Source organism: Cyrtonyx montezumae, unplaced genomic scaffold (assembly GCF_038088225.1).
Source record: "Cyrtonyx montezumae isolate F1298 unplaced genomic scaffold, pur_monq_1.0 scaffold_17, whole genome shotgun sequence".
Lineage (NCBI taxonomy): Eukaryota > Metazoa > Chordata > Aves > Galliformes > Odontophoridae > Cyrtonyx > Cyrtonyx montezumae.
Window position 1 is genome coordinate 8375243 of NW_027071903.1, and position 18793 is coordinate 8394035.

Genomic DNA, 18793 nt, shown 5'->3' on the forward strand with positions numbered 1-18793 from the left:
TTTTCATCTGCTTCAATCCAAATGTATCAGGCATGAAAATAAATAGTTTAAATACATCGCAATGGAAATCAGATATAATTTTAAATTAGTGGCCAAAGAGACAACGACACTGCAGTGTTATCTTTTGCCTCCGATGACCAGAAAAGCTTCCCGTAACAATGCATTAAACGAACCAGAACACTCGGAATTAAAGTTTTCAGGGCACTCAAAACACACCAACTTTCACACGCACTGTTTTGAATCCTCTTAAATCTGTACCAGTTCACCCGCACTCAGTCTTCAGTCCCTCCTTTGAAAACTTTTCTAGATAGCTCTGGAAGGCTTTGGGCAGAACTTAACTGGTTTAAAGACACTTTGTTTCCCTCTGTGTCATTGCAAAACAAAAGTGATGCTTTCTGTACTGAAGAAAACATTACTGCCCGGCACCCCCCCACGTTTAGGATTTTTAAAAGTGAAAGTCACAAAAATAACCTTCATCCTGACATATTTTCAATCCTCTTAAAACACTCCAAACAACTAAATATAGTATGAAATTAGCTCTCGCCTGTTCCTCTTGTTCCTACACAGAATTTTGTAATGTGTCTCACCAGTAATAAATTGTAAACGACGCTATGACTCTAAGAGTAGACAGTGTGTTTCATGGGTATTTAAACAACAGCATTAAGTACTATAGGAATCCGTGGAATGTGGAGTGCAGATTTATGTGTCTTAACAATTTCTTTACTGGTTTGTAATAAGCCAGCAAACTAACGCTTTATTTTTATATTAATCTGGCCTCAGAAGTAGAGTATACTGGAGCATGACAAGAACAACAAAAATAAACTGGCACATACTTAATAACTGTAACAGTGAATTGCCTCCGATACTAAAATATTTATCGAAACTGGGGAAGAAAAACTACAAAGAATTACCCTCCACAGCCTGCTACCAGCTCTTTAACAGTGGGCAATGTAATGCCTTAAGGTACCTCAAACTGTCTTTCATTTTCTAGACTTAATGGCTGATTGCAGAAATCAATGTTGCCATTAGTAACAGAGTATTTGTTATGGCATGATTTCCTCTGTTGTTAGACTTGCAGAATGATTACAGTATTAGTGAGGTGCTTTCTTTATAAAGGGCTGAAGATATAACTTTCAATTTACTATCCATTAGTAAGTGACTTTGGAAATATAGATGAGGCCAGAAATCTTACCTGTTATTACTTGGAGATTTTATTTCAGCAGTCATAGGCTAGTAACTTTAAAAATTGTACCAGGAAGCTCAATATTTTATAGACATCTCCAAAGAAATATTATCTGCTTTGCCATTTTATACACAGCAAGTTAACAAGACATACGGTTCAATTAAAATGTTTCAGTTCAATTTCTACTTTTCCTGCTCTCCCAAACAGATGCAAATTAAGCAGAAGGTTTCATACATGTTAAAATGTGCACATAAGTTAAAAGATTGTCAAAAAGTTAGTGCTTTGTATTTCCTGAATCTCCTCTTAATCAATCCAGTGGCCAGGTGCAAGCAAATATTTCAGCTAAGCAACTGATAAGGTTGTGGGAATCAGGGAAATCAGAGAAGTTAGCCAACACACTTCTTATTAGTCATATTTCTCTGACCTAGAGCTCAAAGAAGGCATTTGTCTTCCACCTTTTATGTGGAGGGAAGAGAAAAGTCTGCAAGAGAAAAACCGTGAACAGAAGAGGAAAACAAAAAGTCCTCCAAAATGTGGAGGAAGAGGCCCTTGCCGTGACATTCCCACTGGTGCACGTACAGACCCTGCATGCTGCTGCCCGTGGCGTGGCTGAAACGGCAGCTGAAAGGCTAGGAAACCTGCCCTTGGAGGGGAGAGAGGGTGAACCGAGAATTAACCTCGAAGCCATTGAGGGAACCCAAACACAGATGTTCTGGCGTATGACACCACGTCTCTGTGGACTGTTAGAAAACGACCTAACCAGAGAATGCATAAACAACTTTGCTGCTGTGATTTCAAACAGAGCTACTACGCTTTCAGTGCAGAGAGGGAAGGAGAAGTCATCATACCTGAAGAGGAAGGTGAGGAAGGATGCGGACTGTCCTCCTGGGCACTCCCCGTCTGCGAGAGACCCCCACCTACTCCGCTTTCTTCAGTAATGTTGGAGGAGCCTGGGGTCGTCGACCTGCTGACAGACTGCGACTCCTGATCGCTGCCAGACCCACGACGTTCATCAAGACTCCCTTGGATTATTTCGTCTTCTCCTTTCCTGTCTCTTTTGTGGACTCTTGAGTGCACAACCACTTGGTGGTATGTTCTAAAAACCCTCCCGCAGTCCGGGCATTCAGTTGGCTTTTCTTTTACGTTTCCATGACTTTGTAAGTTGTAATCGAGTCCCTGGTTCATACCATGTGACAAAAAATCTCTACTGCCTTCTAAAGGGTCTAGTTTGTTTGGCAAGTCTCTCTGATTGCCCATTTTAGTGCTGTGAACCAAATCAGCAGGCATTTTCTGCTTAGAGCCATCTGCTCCTACTAACACATACTCCCGCTTCTCCTTATCAAACATAACTCCAGCATTTGCCAAAGTGTCTTCATGGCTGCGCTGTATCTGCTGCTCTTTAGACAAAAAGCCATGTTCCATGGCCATTCCCCTTGCCATAAGCTGCCAGGCCTGATAGCTGTTTACTGGATCCATCTCTGCTGCTTTGGCGGCAGCTTGTAACCTTTCTATACAGCTGGATTTCAGAGGAGGCACCAGATTGAGACAGCCCAATAAAGAGTGTTTATCCCCTTCAGCAATACTGTGGCCAATGCCAGAAATGGGTGAAAGGAGCTTTCCCAAGACTTCCTTCTCTTTCATGGGCATGTCTCCCTTGTTATAGATTTGATTTTGTTCACTTAAGCTCGCTTTGTCGGGAGGAAGAAACCCACTCTGCAAACAGGACAGGTACCTCGAGTACAAGTTTGCATGAGCCTCCTGGGACATACTGCTGATGGAGACAGGTACTTCGGGATCATTAGGAGATTTGTTCTTGACAGATAACTTATTCAGGTGAACTTTCATGTGATTTTTAAGGAACCAAGGCTCTTTGAATCGCCTCCCGCAGATCTGACAGCAGTGTTCAAAGGAATCCTTGTGCTTCCTCATGTGGCCTTTTAGGAACCAGGCTTGGCTGAACACTTGGCCACACACCTCACAGCGAAACTCATTGGTGGACTGCTCCCCGTTCCCGTTAGAGCCCTGGCCCTGTGCTGACTCTGCAGTTATGTGAGCCTTCTCCACATGGCTGATCAGCTCTTCCTCCTGCGAGGCAGCAAAGTCACATAGGGTGCACTTGTAAGGCTTGTGCAGGATCCTTATGTGCCTGTCCAGCTCTTCTCGCTTTTTAAACTTGCCTTTGCAAAATGTGCATCGGAACCCAGCTGTCTGAGCAACGACTTCTTCCTGGACACTCACCGGCTTTGGAGAGGGAACAGGGTTTGAAATATCAGGTGTGCTGTGATTAGCTGGCACAGACAAGTTGCAATTTGCAAGAGGCATTGGCTGAGTATGCTGCTGTGCTTTCACATCAGGTCGCGGCTGCAAGAGGCTGCTCTTCATCTGCTTGTCCCGAAGAATTGCTCTCTCCTCCAGCTCATGTAAAAGTCTGTTCTCTTCTCGGACTCTTCCACGACCTTTGCCGAGGTTTCCAAGTTTATGAGTACGCAGGTGTATCTTCAGGTTGCCCTTCTGAGCTGCTCTATGATCACAGTATGGACACTTAAACGGTTTCTCTCCAGTATGAGTGCGCATGTGCAGCGACAGGATGCTGTTAAACCGAAAGCGTTTTCCACAGAGGGGACATGGGTACTTCCTGTTTTTCCTGGCATCATCCTCTATGTCGCTCATCTGAGACATAATCCCTAGGTTTTGTCCATTTAAGAACTGCTGCAGATCCACACGCCCATTCAAACTGGTGTCAACCTCTCTGTTGAGCTGGTTTGCTAACAGTGCCATCTGACTGCTGATGGGCTGGTTTGCTATGGACATGTGGCTTTTGTCTTCTAGTGGTGCTGATGCCTTCTCCTCTGGATTCTGCCTGTTCTGGAGCTCTGGGAAGGCATGGCTGAGCTGGGAAGTGATCTGGTGCAGCTTCTGGCTCATTGAATACTGCCCATTGAGTATAGTGCTGTTGAGATGGGCGTCAGCTTCTGGCACAGCTGAAGAAACACCAAGGCACAAACTAGCTTCCTCCATCTCTGAAAATCAGAAGATATTTTAGATTCAGACTGTGAAGGAGTTACAAGCATTGAATCACTGACATACAATTTGCATTTTCTGTTTTACCTATTCGTAATAATGCAAAGGAATTAGTGTAAAAACCATAAAAAGTGTATTAAATGCCAAGTGTGCTATGCAACTGTGATCATATATGTGCTTTCATCATTCTGCATGTTTACTGATAAACATTAATTACTATTTAGAATTATACTACGATTTCAAAATCTAATTATTACGGAAGGGGCAAGGGCTTTTACCATCTCCCTTGTCTTTCTTCTTGTGAAATTGTACCTGTTTACATTTCTAAATCTATACTAAAAGAAATGTTATGCATTTCTCCCATTTCCATCAGAAAAGCCAACAAAAAACAAGAACAAACAAAAAATAACACCAACAAAAACAGAAATCCATTTGTAACTTTCAGTTCCATTAACCATATTCTATATATTACACATTCTACAGTGAGAAAGATAGTTTTATGATTTGACAAAAAACGATGGTATGATATTTACTGGTGTACAATAAAACAAGATAATGTTTTGGGAAAAAATAAAGTAAAGGACAAGCTTTAGAACAATAAAAGGGATTTTGCTTTAGTCAACAAAAAGTGCAGTAATATCTCATTAAGCTGATTAGTATGCTGCTTAGAAACAGTACTAGGTGCTGTAACACATGATTATAATCATAAAAATCCTTCAGTGTTTGCAAGTAAGCATTAACGAGGTATATTAAATTTTAAGGAGACTGCGACTAGCAGCTTTGTAAACCTCTGAGATTAAGATTTAACCCTTCTGTTACAAAACATTGTTATTTTGTCATTTTGAAATTGAGCCCATCAAAAGGCACATAAATTATCTGCTGCCAAGTCTCTTAATTCATCATTGAGAACCTTCAGATTTCATTTCTTAGGAAAACTTCCAGATTATAGAGGAATATCTCTATCCTTCAACGGGTAGCACATATGATTTAAGGCACTTTGATTTGTTTTAAAGAGCTCTCTTACGGAACTAGATAAAACCAATTAAAATCTGGGTAAGGTGTTGTGGAAAGCCTCAACAAGTTTAAGAATTTTAATAACTTTCCTAATACACAGTAATGACTACAAATTGTACCCAGACTATGTATACTGCAGAAAATTAGAATTCAAAGCTGTTTGTTAAACACAAGTGCTCAGTTCTGGTCTGCATAATTGTCCACAATAATCTTCTATCCTTGCCACTTCTCTATACTACAAAGAAATAAAGTATCTGTAAAATTCAGCTTAAAATAAAAAGTTCTATATTAATAACTCTCAAAAAATATGAAGCTGTAAGGTTATATTCCCAAAAGCACTGACTCACTCTGCCTTCCACACTCCAGGAGGACAGCATTTCTCATGCCGCTTCATACCGGTCATTTTCTGGACAACTGGAGGCTCAAATCTGGCATGTAGTTTAAATGCATGCAATTGTGCTTATGGAGTAGTCCACTGGACTTCAAAGGATGACTCTTGAAAGCAAAGTTCTGCACATGCTTAAGTCTTTGCGGGATCAGGGCCTTAAACAAGCTTGGGTGGTCTCCCAGAGAAGACCTATTTGGATCTTGATGGATGGATAAGGTTATGAGATACAATGCAGATCTTGCAAGAAAAAATGGGGGAAATAGATATTCATTTGTGTATTCATGACCCACAAAATTTTGATGACACGTAAGCAGATTTTTTTAAAACACTGTTCACTTTTAGGTGTTGCGTCAGGGACACATTATTTATACACTGTCAATGATACTGTGTATAAATATTAATGAATTGAGTATATCAAAGGAAAAGGCTTATACACATAAGCTATAGGACTGTGCTTAAGTCTGATGTGAAGTGCCTGATTTTCAAAGATAGGGGAACATGGTTAAGTCAGGAGTTCACTCAAGGCCACATAGTAAATGAATAAAACTGCTGGTTTTCATGCAAGTTTACTGTGTGTAGGTACATAAGAACAGATTCTTTTAACTTTCTGAAAGCTGCCTTAACTTTTGAAACAAACCAAATTGCACCTTCAAAAGGATCAGCTAAACATCCAACAGAGCTGTAGTGTGTAGGCCTAGCATTGCCTGAAGTTGACTTGAGATTTCAAACTCTCTCAACACCTTGAAAAAAACCAAACAAAAAAAACCCCACCAACACAGAAATACACTTTCTATCTGGATTGTGCATACCACAAGTGTTACTTGTCTTTGCCACAGTTAAACAAAACAGAATCACAGAATATCCTGAGTAGGAGATGACCCACAGGGACCACTGAGTTCAACTCCTGGATCCACACAGGACCACTCAGAATTCAATCCATTTTACATATACAGACACACACATATATTGAAGAAGGGTTGGTAAAGCCTTTCTGGATTGTCATTATTCTGTAACAGCTTGAAAAATTCAGTCTGAATTTCATTTATTCACTTGACCTCAATGGGAGCTGGTGCTTTTACATGCTTAGGAAGGTTTGGATAGTTAATTTTAGCATTTTATGCTCTATCAAAGTCTGGAAATGCTGACAGATCCCAGAGGAGACTATTAATTCTGATGTTTAACCCTAAGCATCAGTTCAAACCTATAGATATTTGGACTGAAGAGAGGAGTTGCAGTTGAGATTTTAGGCTATTTTGTAGCTCTTTTTCAAATACAACTTTATTAAAGTATCAGCAGTAGGTACAGTTCAAATAACTTAATTTTTTCTAGTATTTTCTTTCCACCACCTAGAAAACAACACAGATATGATGCAGGATAAGTTGAAAAAATATTTTTTTTCATTTAAAAACTACTGTTTTAAAATCAGTTCTGAGGAGTCTGACACATACACATTTATCTTTTGGCATTGGAAATTTTATGTTTTAGACTAAACACTCAGGAAGGTCAGCAAAGCTGCTGTTTAATGAGAAACAACCTCTTCTAAGTGCCACATTCTCTCTGATCAGCCATTTAGTTACCAGGATCCAGCTACTGGCAATCTCAAAATGCTACAGATCTTCACTTAAAATGTATTCACATCCTCATCTGCCTCATCTTCTTGTACTCCTGTCTCCTGCCTGTGGCTCAGACTGTTTCTTCTTTGTCATACTTCTACCTGGTTTTGTTGCACAGTATAATTATGGCATTCAAAGGATTTCCATGTGAAATCTCTCCTCCCTCATCTCCCAGTTGGTGCATTTGGGCACTATTCAGCTCTCACATAAGTCAGGCTCTCAGTATTCTTCAGCGAGTTCACAGCAAAACCTACCCAAATCCCATCTCCTATCCACACACAACACAGAAATAAAACTCCTCCTCATCTATCATTCCATTATGAATTAGATAACCCAACCTAATCCGTCTAATTTATCTAAAAAAAAAAATAGCAATTTCATTCTCTCCCTCTTTATCCATCATCCCCGCCTGTCTCTCTGACCAGATGGGTTATCCCAGGTGGGACAAAGGGCCCCTCTGAGTCTTTACTTGCTGCTCTCCTGCTTCAGGCAGCTCAAGGTCCCCACCTCTGCCATGGTGACGAGAGATGGAAAGCTGGACAACAAACTTTCATAAAAGCTGAAGCCCTGCAGAACAGCCTGTCCCAACAAATCTGTTTGGAGTCACAGCCACTCAAACCTTCAAGAAGCTACAGTACAGCAACATAATTTTCACTTAGCATCTGAAATTTTTGCCCAAAGTGATTTTATTTTTCCTAAAAAGTCACAATTACCCAAATGGAAAAATAATGTCTATTCAGTTCATACACAATATGTTTGTGCCTGTGATAAAGCGTTATTTCCACTTAAAACCTGAAAAATATCAGAATATTAATTTCCCTGTTCCTCTACTTGACAGAAACAAAAGGAGGAGACACAAAGGATCACTTATAGGTACTTCTTGAGCGCTGAAGTTTCTAGCATTCTGTTTTTAAATATATCGTCTACTACACTCTTCCTGATTCTGATGTCTCTTAAAAGGAAAACACTGAACGTTCTGCCATCTCTTGCGCCGGGAACAGAAGCACAATGTTCCCTGCAGTTAATACATGTTTACAAACTCAACTACAAATCAAATTTGAGATTGTTAAGAAATTCAAAATAAGTTGAAATTTATATGGTCTATTTTTGGCCTTTAGTTATCTCCAGTGTTTTGTCAGAACACTTTCCCCCAAGACTGCACACGCTGGTATCAGTTGATCACGGGTGGCCTTCCTAACCCAAACAAGCCCTTTGCTCCAGCAGCAGCAGGAACAAGTCTGCAACAAGAAGCTGATGAACCATCAGAGGGAGGACAGCCGTCCTCTGCGTAAGGCATACAGTTCCCTATTTCTATGACTAGGGTCCTCAGCTGAGGAAATTCACAACTGGACACATACATTATGAAAATACTCTCTCATCTCCCGCATTAAGGTAAAGTGAGACATTCAAGTCTCTTTGATGATACTAATAGTTATTTTGATTTGACTCATATTTTTGCCCTCAAGACTTTTTTCTGTGAGATCAATAACGAAAGTTCTGACTTTAGCCATTTCAATGGAACACACGGATTTTATTTAACTATTTGAAATGGATTACTGGAATTTAAAACCAATTATGACGCCAGAAATGCCTGTCATCACAACTACATTAATGTAAAATGAGAAGCTTGGCTTCGTTTTGCTGGAATCAGAGAAAAAAAAATAGATGGCAAGTAGAATAAAAAAAGAGTTGAAATATAAATACATGCCTACAAACACATGCAAACATATGCACGCACATATCTGTGCACCTATACATATATGCATCCACACACCTGTTATCTTTGTAAACAGATGGACCACATTCAGCTCTCATTTACACCTGCTCGTTCCTACCGGACACACACTAAAGCATCTCCCTTTTCGCTGCTGTAGAGAAAACAGTCATTTCAAAAACACTGTTGTGCTGTTATTATAGCTTAGATTAGGTTAGTTAAAAGATTTACAGTTCAGTAAGCAAAGTAATGCTCTACAAGCTCACGTGTTTAGACGACAAGCTCGCTCTGGCCCTGATCCTCCGAGCAGTTAGTTATACATACTGTTACTTATGCTTTCAGAATACAGACCTGGCATTTATGTTTCTAGCTAGAAAAAAGCACATATCTACACTATCTTGTGGTCCATTGAGAAATTCTAAATACTTCAGTACAGATTATTTCAGTTCTTAGCAACTCATAAAGAGGTGTCATTGAGAAACTTGAGAAATATATATTGTATTTTTATAAAATATTGTTCTTATTGTTGTAGCAGAAACTGTGTAACTAAAGCTGTTATAAGCATAATACACTCCTGTTAGGAAATAGAGAACACCAGACTACTGAACCCTTTCAGGGTCATTAAACAGCTGTAAACATTATTACAAAAATAAACCAGAGATTTCATGCTTACATTTTAGCCCAGAGCTTGGTGTGCTGAGCAAGTACATTTTTTTTGTCTCTTACAATCAACGCTGGTGACATTTGGGCATCCAAACAAATTACATCACAAATATTACTGAGGTGGGTAGGATACTGAGTGGTTTATTTGCCAGATGATTAATATATAAACAGCAGAGCAGCACAGATGACCTACTCTTCTTTGACTGATTTGCAGGCAATACTAAGAGACACAGATGTAAATAGTTAAATTCTAACAAAAACGTGTGCATGAAAGGGAAGGAGAGAGATCAGCTGCATTTAATACCACCAGGACAGCATTACCCAATCTGATAACATGGAATAAACATTAGGACAAATTCTATTCTCATTTGTACTTACGTAAAACAGAGTAACTCCAATGAACTCAATGCAGTTTTCCCTTTTTCACTTTTTTATTATTATTATTCTTTTTGGTTGGTTAAGTAGGTTATAATGTAATTACATTAGAAAAGTACATGGTTTCTGGAGTGTAACAGATCACCTTAAGAGAAAAGTTGGCTACAGGTAATACGTCCTACCCTTTTGTGTTTATTTAGCTATTATTAAGGCTATCCTGGTAATCAGTTACTGCTATTAATCCCATTACCACACTTAAGTTTTGTTGTTATTGCAAAACATATGAAGCATCTTAAGAATCAAAGTAAAACCTGAGGTGAGAGCAGGATCTTCACAAAGCCTGAAGCCAACCTGACCTGAGCAGCACCCCGCTGTCCTGGTATCCAGGCTGGAAGCGGGCAGATGAGCCAGCACCCATCTCCCAGCCACACTGACAGGGAGGTAGCAGGACAGCACCCAGCACAACTGAAGCTGCTTTGTAATGCTGATATTTAAACAAGCTGCTTATTGATTTCAAAACAAAGTACTCCTTTAGTAACAATGGAACCAACTCATTCCACAAGTTTTTATGTCTTAAAGAAGTGTTAGCACAGGGATTTCCACGTTTCAGAAGTCATTAACAGACAGCAAATTGTTTGCTAAGCCTGTACCGCTTGCAGCCCCAACTGAAGAGGACAGTTGCTTTCTAAAATACCTGTTACATCTGCAGGTTACTTTCTAGCTAGCACAGTGTTTTGGACTGATAACTGATCAGTAGAAGATGAATCACCAGAGCAGTCTCTAGCTGGTAGCACCCATGGAGTGGATGACTGTGAACTGCTTGTGATCACAATCTAGGAAGACTAGCAGAGAGGAGAGGAGAGGTCATTTATAAATCTCACTCACAGATTAGAATAGAAAGATTAGAAGAATGCAGACAAGCTGTTTGATTTATTGCTACTTTGCATGTGACTTAGCAAAATCTGTTTTCCTTCTTATTTATTCTATTTCACTTGCATATACTTAAGAAGTCAGATGCAAAGAAGAGAAAGATAAATAATTGGTACAGAAAGTTCAGTAGCTTATAAAAAATCCTTCTTTTTTCAAGAATTGGTTGCATCTGGGATCATTATTTTTTAGCTTATAAGCATTGATCCTTTTTATTTTTCCTAGTATTTTCCTTATGACAAAAGTAAAGATAAGAATAATACCTAAATTCAAATGGCAGCCTGATTTGTGGAATTCTTCATTAAACTAAAGCTTCTGTTATTTTAGAAACAGCATTTTTAAGAGTAAATTTGTTATTTTCATGTAATTTGGAATGTATACAACTGATTAAACTCTCTCCAATTTGATCAATCTCCTGTTGCTCCTATCTGATCACTCACATTAATTAATCTAGCTGGCATCTACCTCAGATTGAAAAAACTTTAAAATTAAGCTTTTAATGATCCACTCCAGTATCACATGGTACAAATAAAATAATCTAATGCCTGTAAGTCTTTGCAAAGAATATCTATTATTTTATTTTTTGTCATTTTTACAGTATGAAATAAATTCTGAATCTTCCATTCTCATCTGAGGACACTGTACCAAACTGGAAATCTGTTGTTCTCTAGCTCATTATATAATATTAAAATATCCATAATGTTGACCCTATTAATCCTGCGTTTCTCACACAGGCAAGCTCCAATAGAAGGCAGTGTTTTTCAGCTGGGGGAGGGCAGGAGCATCAGGCCCTCTGCACTGATTACTAAGAGATGAAGAAAGAAGAGTTAAGACCACAGAACTCAAATCATAGTTTGAAACAATTTAAATCCAAAACTCTAATGCGGGCTTGATGATTTTATTTTCATCTCACAAAGGCTTAGACTTAGGTTTTGCACACAACTAAATATAATGTCAAATGCACATATGTCCCAAAGATCAAAGTATGATTGATTGTGAAATATTCATACGCGATAGCCCATGAGATTTTGTTCACAAGGGCACCTGTCAGAAGCATAAGCTTGGATACAAATCATCAAATAAGTATGTAAAATCGTTACTAAAATCCGGGCATGCAATCAGATAGTCAGTTGTCTGAAACTATTGGCCTGGAGCCAGCACAGTGGCTCAACAGCCTAATGCCTTGGTCTCTGCGGATCCTCGGGGCCCCAGTTCAGTTCCTCCTACCACTGGTCGGGTCAACTGCCTGTACCTAGTGTTGACTTTTCTGGCATTTAATGCTAGGAGTAACGGAAAAAAACGCGAGTCCATAAGTTCCCCCTGACCCGAGTCACAGAAACATCTGCTGGTTGAGTCATGAGCTGCTTGTTGGCCAAGTTTAACAGCAACCGATCCTGTTGCGGATCAGCTCTCTCAGCAGTAGGTGTCACTGCAATAAATAGATGGATTTCAAGGGACAAAGACATACATTCCTAATGAAAATGCAGAAACAGGCTACTGCTGAATAGCAAGAGCTTCAACAAGAAGCATATCGTCCAATTAGACTCTAACTTTATGTAAAAGAACCGAAATCTGGTTTGGGTAGAAATGAAAATTGCACAAGTGAGACTGCCAACAACAACAACAAAGTAATTCTGCCCTTTAGTCCTATGTCACAGGGATCCTTTAACTCACATTAATCACCTCCCTGCAAATCCAGGTCTATTAGGTAAAGACTGTTGCAGTTAAACCACTAAAAAAAAAGAAAAGAAAAAAAAGAAAACACTCTTAACAAATTAAGTAATTTTCTCTGGTGGAACAAAAGACCTAGTTATATGGAGAGACACTGTACACTCAATTGTAGTTTTAGGATTTACAAGACCAAAAGATTAGCCTATTTTCTGTCAAATTACAGTCCATACCCAACACTATCTATGTGCTGAACAAGAATAACTGAATACTTACGATAGCTTTGGGGAGGAGGGTAAAGGATGTCTCAAGTATAGAATTAATTGAGAGAATGTTTTGAAAAAGCTTTAACCAATTTATATTTGAAACAGAAATATGTGGCATGCCAAATAATATCACAGAGATGTCAGCCAAGTCTATTGGTTTCATTATCACAAAATGGTTTTTAGGATAATTAAGGATGCTCCAAAGTGCATTCTATTGAGTTAGTGGACACAACAATGCATCACTGAATACACAGCCCACCTCTAGTGACGTCGACACAAAGTATGTGCCTACGAAAATGTACAGTGTTGGTCAAAAGTACAAAAGTACAAAAGGAAGAGGAAGGATGAACACACTAACTTTACATAACCTTTTACACCTGAACGAGATCATACGTGACAACATATATATTGTCGAAACTCATATATAATACCACTGTGTTTATTTTACCTCCAATGACGCCGAGCTGGCAACAAAGGTGAAGATATAATAAGAGGATAATGAAAAGATAAATAACTTAATTCTTTCAGGTCAGTATATTTAAGACAAACCAACAGGAAAAAAATCTCTACTATTCCACCCTTAACATACATAGAAAATACAAAGAGCTACACTGCACAACTGGAAAGAGTTTTGCAGAAGTAATGTGTTGTAATTCACATCTGAGCATGCTGTGAGCAGCACAGTGAGAGAAAGAGAAGGTATCTTCTGCATATTCCTTTGCTGAACGCAGAAACAATCAACAGCTTAACATAATGTAAATACAAATACTTGAAAAATCAGAAGCAATTTGTGCAATACCAGTGCACCTGGATGGCTTCCTAGGCCAGGAAGGGACTAACTTTCAGTACCACTGAAATGAGTACCCCTAACTGATCATGTCCACATCCCACTTCGGAAAAAGATCACCATGTATCTTGACTTAAATACATGGCATATTCTTTGTGGAGAAATCAGGGACAGCATACAGAACTTCTGACTGCCATTGCTTAGTCCAGTATTCCAGTTAGCTTTCTTTTAGCAAATGCAACTGACTGCTGTAAAGACTTTTTTTTTTTTTTTCAATTCATGATAGATTTTTTAGCATAATTTTTTTGTTAAAATATTATGTAGGGTTATTTTGGTGGTTAACGACTGAGATTCTTCGCTGTTAATCCCTTCTACCTCTAGTTTCTGCCTTCTACACCTTCTTCCCTCATCTCAATTGATTTATTTTCCTTCTCCCTATAACACATGGACTTTGTTTCAAAAAAAAAAAAAAGGTGCAATTTAGAGGGCAACAGTCATTCTTAGGTAAAAGTGACTTTAATTAGCCATTTTTAATACTGATTTCCAGGAAAATGAAAAATTTGAGAAAGCTTTCCTTTCAGTGGAGTGAAAGATGAAACAGAAAAAGGCAAGGATGTTGGGAGGCAGGTGGAAGAACGAAAATGAAAACAAACATTACTCAGATACTGCGTGCTCTCCAGAAAAACATAAAGAGCAAACTCCTTGCAGAATTAAGGGGAATAAAACAGATGAGGAAACTCAAAACTTAGACTAAGAATAGAAACAATATACTTAATTACCAGCCATGAAAAATAAAACACCAAAAGCACAAATGTCCTTTATCTTTTAGTTTTCTGGTCCACACACACTTTTACTGATACAAAACATTATGACTGCTGCCATTTAACTTTACTAATTGATTACTGGCCTGGGCAGAGTCACAGGCTTGGTAACTCAGGAAGCCATCTAGCACCTTGCATGATGCTTTCACACCAAGATGTGGTTTAGGCTTGAAGGGTATGGTTAGCAGTCACTGTGCACCGCAACAACACGTCAGCCTGATTCTTTAACTGCTGTAATCATATCTACACCAAGGTCAGGAAATATGCACAAAACAAGCTGTTCTTCAGACTGTAATTTCAGAGAAGGGATAAAACACTTCCAACGTCAGTCCTTCTAATCACTCTGTTGTTTTTTCTCTGATGGCTTCCTGAACAAAAAGACAGTCCCAGCCAGGACAATCTATATGAAAAGCAATTGAGTTGGGGATATATCCCTGTATTTCCCTTGCTGCTTTTTAAATTCTCTCTACCTGTCTACAACAGATTGTTCTGCAGCACAATAATGCTGCCTCTTCCTCTGAACAATGGCGCAGAACAGTCATAACTGTTCCACGATTAAGCCAAGGAAGTGAAAACGATGTCAGGTAAGTGACCATAAAAAAGGGCTGCATCTTCACAGTACCGTTCAATGCAGTGAGGTACGAGCAGGTACATGAACAGGGAATTTCCTCCCACCACTGTGCTGCAAGATCAAGTACAGGAACAGCACGGTCACGCAGTGTTCATATCAAAGGAGGCAGAGATGCAAGCACTGATTGTGGTAAGATGGAACGTATGCTTCAATGCAACAGCAGCGTGACCTTAGGATCCCAACAAGCTTAGCCCTAAGCATGCTTTGGGCACCCCTGTTTTATCTGGGCACAATCATTTTGATCATTAATAAAAAGGGCACTGGAAACTTGGCAGACACAGAGCAGAAAGATGAATACGGGGGAGGAGGAATGTTATAAAAGTACAGTAACATATTTCAAAGCTATCTGCGGGATAAAAATCCTTTAAATAATTTTGATGTTAATTGCAATGTTGTGAGCCCACGACTGGAAAGACAACCTATCACAGCCGATAGGTGAGTGGCAACCTAGCTGACAAAGGAAGTCTGATAAATGCAATCACAGCATGACAGACACTGGCAAGTTCAATTACGGTTGCAAAGTCAGCTGGGAGATGGTCTCTGCTGGCTGCGATATATCCTTAACAGGCTGTGCTGGCCTGGTGCGGCCCTGAGCAAGCTCCTTCCCATGACTGACAGCAGCCCCAGGATTTGGGACTGAGCACCAACTGCCCCAGCACTGAGAACATCCAGGAGTTCCCACACAGAAACTCGGCATTGCTTCAACTGCCTGAACAGAAATTCCTTTTCCTGTCGCGCTTACTCCCAGTGCTGAGAACCTCTACTTACAAACAGATTGATGCTACAACTCCCTAACTGAAAGGATTTTTTTTCTCCTTTGCTTTCTACTTCAGAATAGAGCAGCTATTCTTACTTGATATGAGGAATTGTGAGGGGGACATACAGCAAATGTGGCTTCTCATACTCCAAGTGCAAAATTATCTCAGAATTTAAGTCATATTTAATCAAAGTATCAGGCTTCCTTGTTTCCTTTTTATTATTGCTATTTTTAAGTAACATTATTATTATTATTTTTAATAAAGTAACAAAAATAGAGTCCTTGCTCTATTTTTTGCTGTTGACTTTATTTTTCTAGTTATATTTAAAAAAAAAAAAAAAAGAAGTCTTTCTAAAAGACTTGTTTGTTCTCTTTCTAGATTTTCCAGAAATATTCTAAAAGGACAACGGTATAAAAATTCTACTGTAAAAAATGTAAGTACTTTGAATGAGCAGAGTTATTCAGTTATATCCCTCGCTTATGAAATACCCGTATCATGTATCCTTTATCCAACAGCAGCCTCTTTTAGCTTCAATCACAAGGGCTAACAATATGTTATTGATATGATTTCAGGAAACTGTCAGCAGGCAGCTTAACTTTCAGCTCCTCAGCTGCGGTGGTGCACGCACAAAACGTACCTGTACCTCTCCTGCATGAAAGCTGGCAGCGATGGGAACATTCCTGTCAGCTGTCGTGGCACAACAAAGAGAAACGTAAACAGCTCTTCTTCGCCAAGCGCAGCCTCACGCTCGTTACACAACGAGCTCGCTGCTGGTTTCACTGGGAATTTTAACTGGAATCTGAAAAGTGTATCAGCATTCTGAGGCACAGCAGAGGGCTCCCGGCAGGCAGATGCACTGGGAGCAGCAGGCAGGTAACCAAAGCCATGGCTACAGATCTCGGCCCCGGCCCCGGTCCCACCTCCACCCAGAACTCAGCCTCCTCCTGCAGCTAGCCTTCCACGTTGCTGGGAATGGGTTCAGGCTTCCACCTATTTCCTCTCCTTAATCAACAAAAGATGACTGAGGAGGGAAGCTAGCTGGGTCACCACCCCACCAATAACCATGGGATGTGCCGAGCCAGGCCTGCAGGCACAGTCAGGGGGCCGACTCCCATCATACGGAGACCACCAGGACTTGTCATCCCCTGTAGATCCAGCCCTGCACTCCCACCAGTGAGAAAGGCTGCAATCAGAAATTGGAAAGAGATAAGACTCTTCTGCACAGATATAAAACACCATCTCCAACTACTTCTGGAAAAAATAAAGTTAGCCCATAAATAAATTAATAGAATCCAGACAGAGTTTTATTTTATCAACTATTATACCTTTGAGAGCTGAAGAATAATGACAAATGTCAGAAGGCAAGAAGCTAGAAGTGCCACTCTTCCCCACTTTACAAAGCCAGTGGTGTTTTTAAAACTATTTTTCACATCAGTTTACAAGCTTTAATAATAAAAGAGTATGTTGTACTATTAGATGTTGGTCATTTTTTTTTTGTCTGACGAAGAAAAATAACAGTCTGCTGCAGGAGCTAGCACAGTTGGTTTTTCTTTTCAGATGATCAGAGAAAGTACCATACTTTAAGGATGTGCCTTACTTGCTCTTAAAAAGGGTAAAACGAAATATTCTTCCAGCTATTCTAAGCCTGCCATATATGTATTATGCTGTTACAGATTTCAAAAGGTTAGCTTCAATGAACCTGACATCAGTATAACCCAAAATAACCCATTCAAGAGAAAAGTAAGAAATAATTGCTGTTTTCTCTTTTTTTTTCCTCAGCTATATTGCTATAATGATTTTGCATAACAGATTGAACAAAGTGCTGTTGTGACAGGTGGTAGAATTCAGCTAGTAAGCACAGAGACAGGGTTCAATTTAGTTTGTGAATCCTTTAATTGTTGTGCAGCTAATTAAAGAAGGTTCTTTACACTCGCAAGTGTTTACCGTTGCTAGTATGCATACATGAAAAATTAAATTGTGCCTTCAAGGGCTGAGAACTATAGAAAAATCATAGCTGATTCTGCAACATGCTTACCAGCTCAAAATAGCTGCTTTTCACAATTGGAATTTGTAAAACTTTTTGCTAAGCAAATATAGAGCTAATTAGAAGTGTTCGTTGGACCAATTAACATTTAAATAAATAAGCCATATTGCACATTTCACAGTCTTTATTTAATGATGCTTCTTAACTCTTTGGAAAGATTCCTTTAAGTACAAATAAGTTGTCATAAAAATGAAAGACAAAAATAACACCATAACAGTATATTCTATGCTTTTTTCTTTTTGCCTTGAAGTCTTTTCTAAAACTCTATACCTGTTATGGGGGAAGGGGGGAATACACAAATCTGGTTCCTTCTTTCATCTTGTCAAGTTACCTCTCCACCCTTTTGAATACAAATAGAAAAACATATTTGATTACTATTTAAAGTGTTGTGATAGCTCTGTTTGTTTTGCCCCATGGAACAGAATCTGTTTTAGAAAAGAGAAAAACCTCTTACTTTTATCTCATAAAATGGCCATCCCAGCCAAAAACAAGGGAGTTCTCAGAAGTGATTGCACTTTGAGTAACAAAAACAGCAGTTTGAAAGTTGGAAATGCAAACAGAAGTGAAAGGGAAAATCTGTTTTTTCAGGTCTTCTTTTAGCATTCCCACACCCAAACCAGCGCTGTTGTTCTACCTTACCCCAGGGCTGCAATTGCCCGTCTCTTTGGGGTCAAGTGATATTTTGCTTTCACAACAACTGTCTTTTAACTTAACAGTCCCTTTCAATCAATAAAACCCTTCAGTTTGCGTTGAACATGGATTTTCTCTGTCTCTTTCAACCTCCAATCCTCTACCTAGCACAAAGGTTACATTAAAACCAGAGGGAAGGCTTCTTGTTACTTTTTTTCCAAGATGCATTATTCTACCTTGTAATCATGCTAAGAGCTAACATGGAAGGACTCGTTGTTGACCTTGGCTTT

The 18793-nt window shown here is 39.3% G+C and overlaps 1 protein-coding gene across 1 annotated transcript in view; it reads right to left on the minus strand.

The window, feature by feature from the left end:
• Positions 1 to 18793, minus strand: part of ZNF536 (zinc finger protein 536) — a 267205-nt gene that overhangs the window by 160301 nt on the left and 88111 nt on the right. Inside the window, exon 5 of the mRNA XM_065733205.1 lies at positions 2032 to 4203. Coding sequence (XP_065589277.1) covers positions 2032 to 4201 — 2170 coding nt within the window. The 5' untranslated portion in view covers positions 4202 to 4203. The remainder of the gene's footprint in view (positions 1 to 2031; positions 4204 to 18793) is intronic.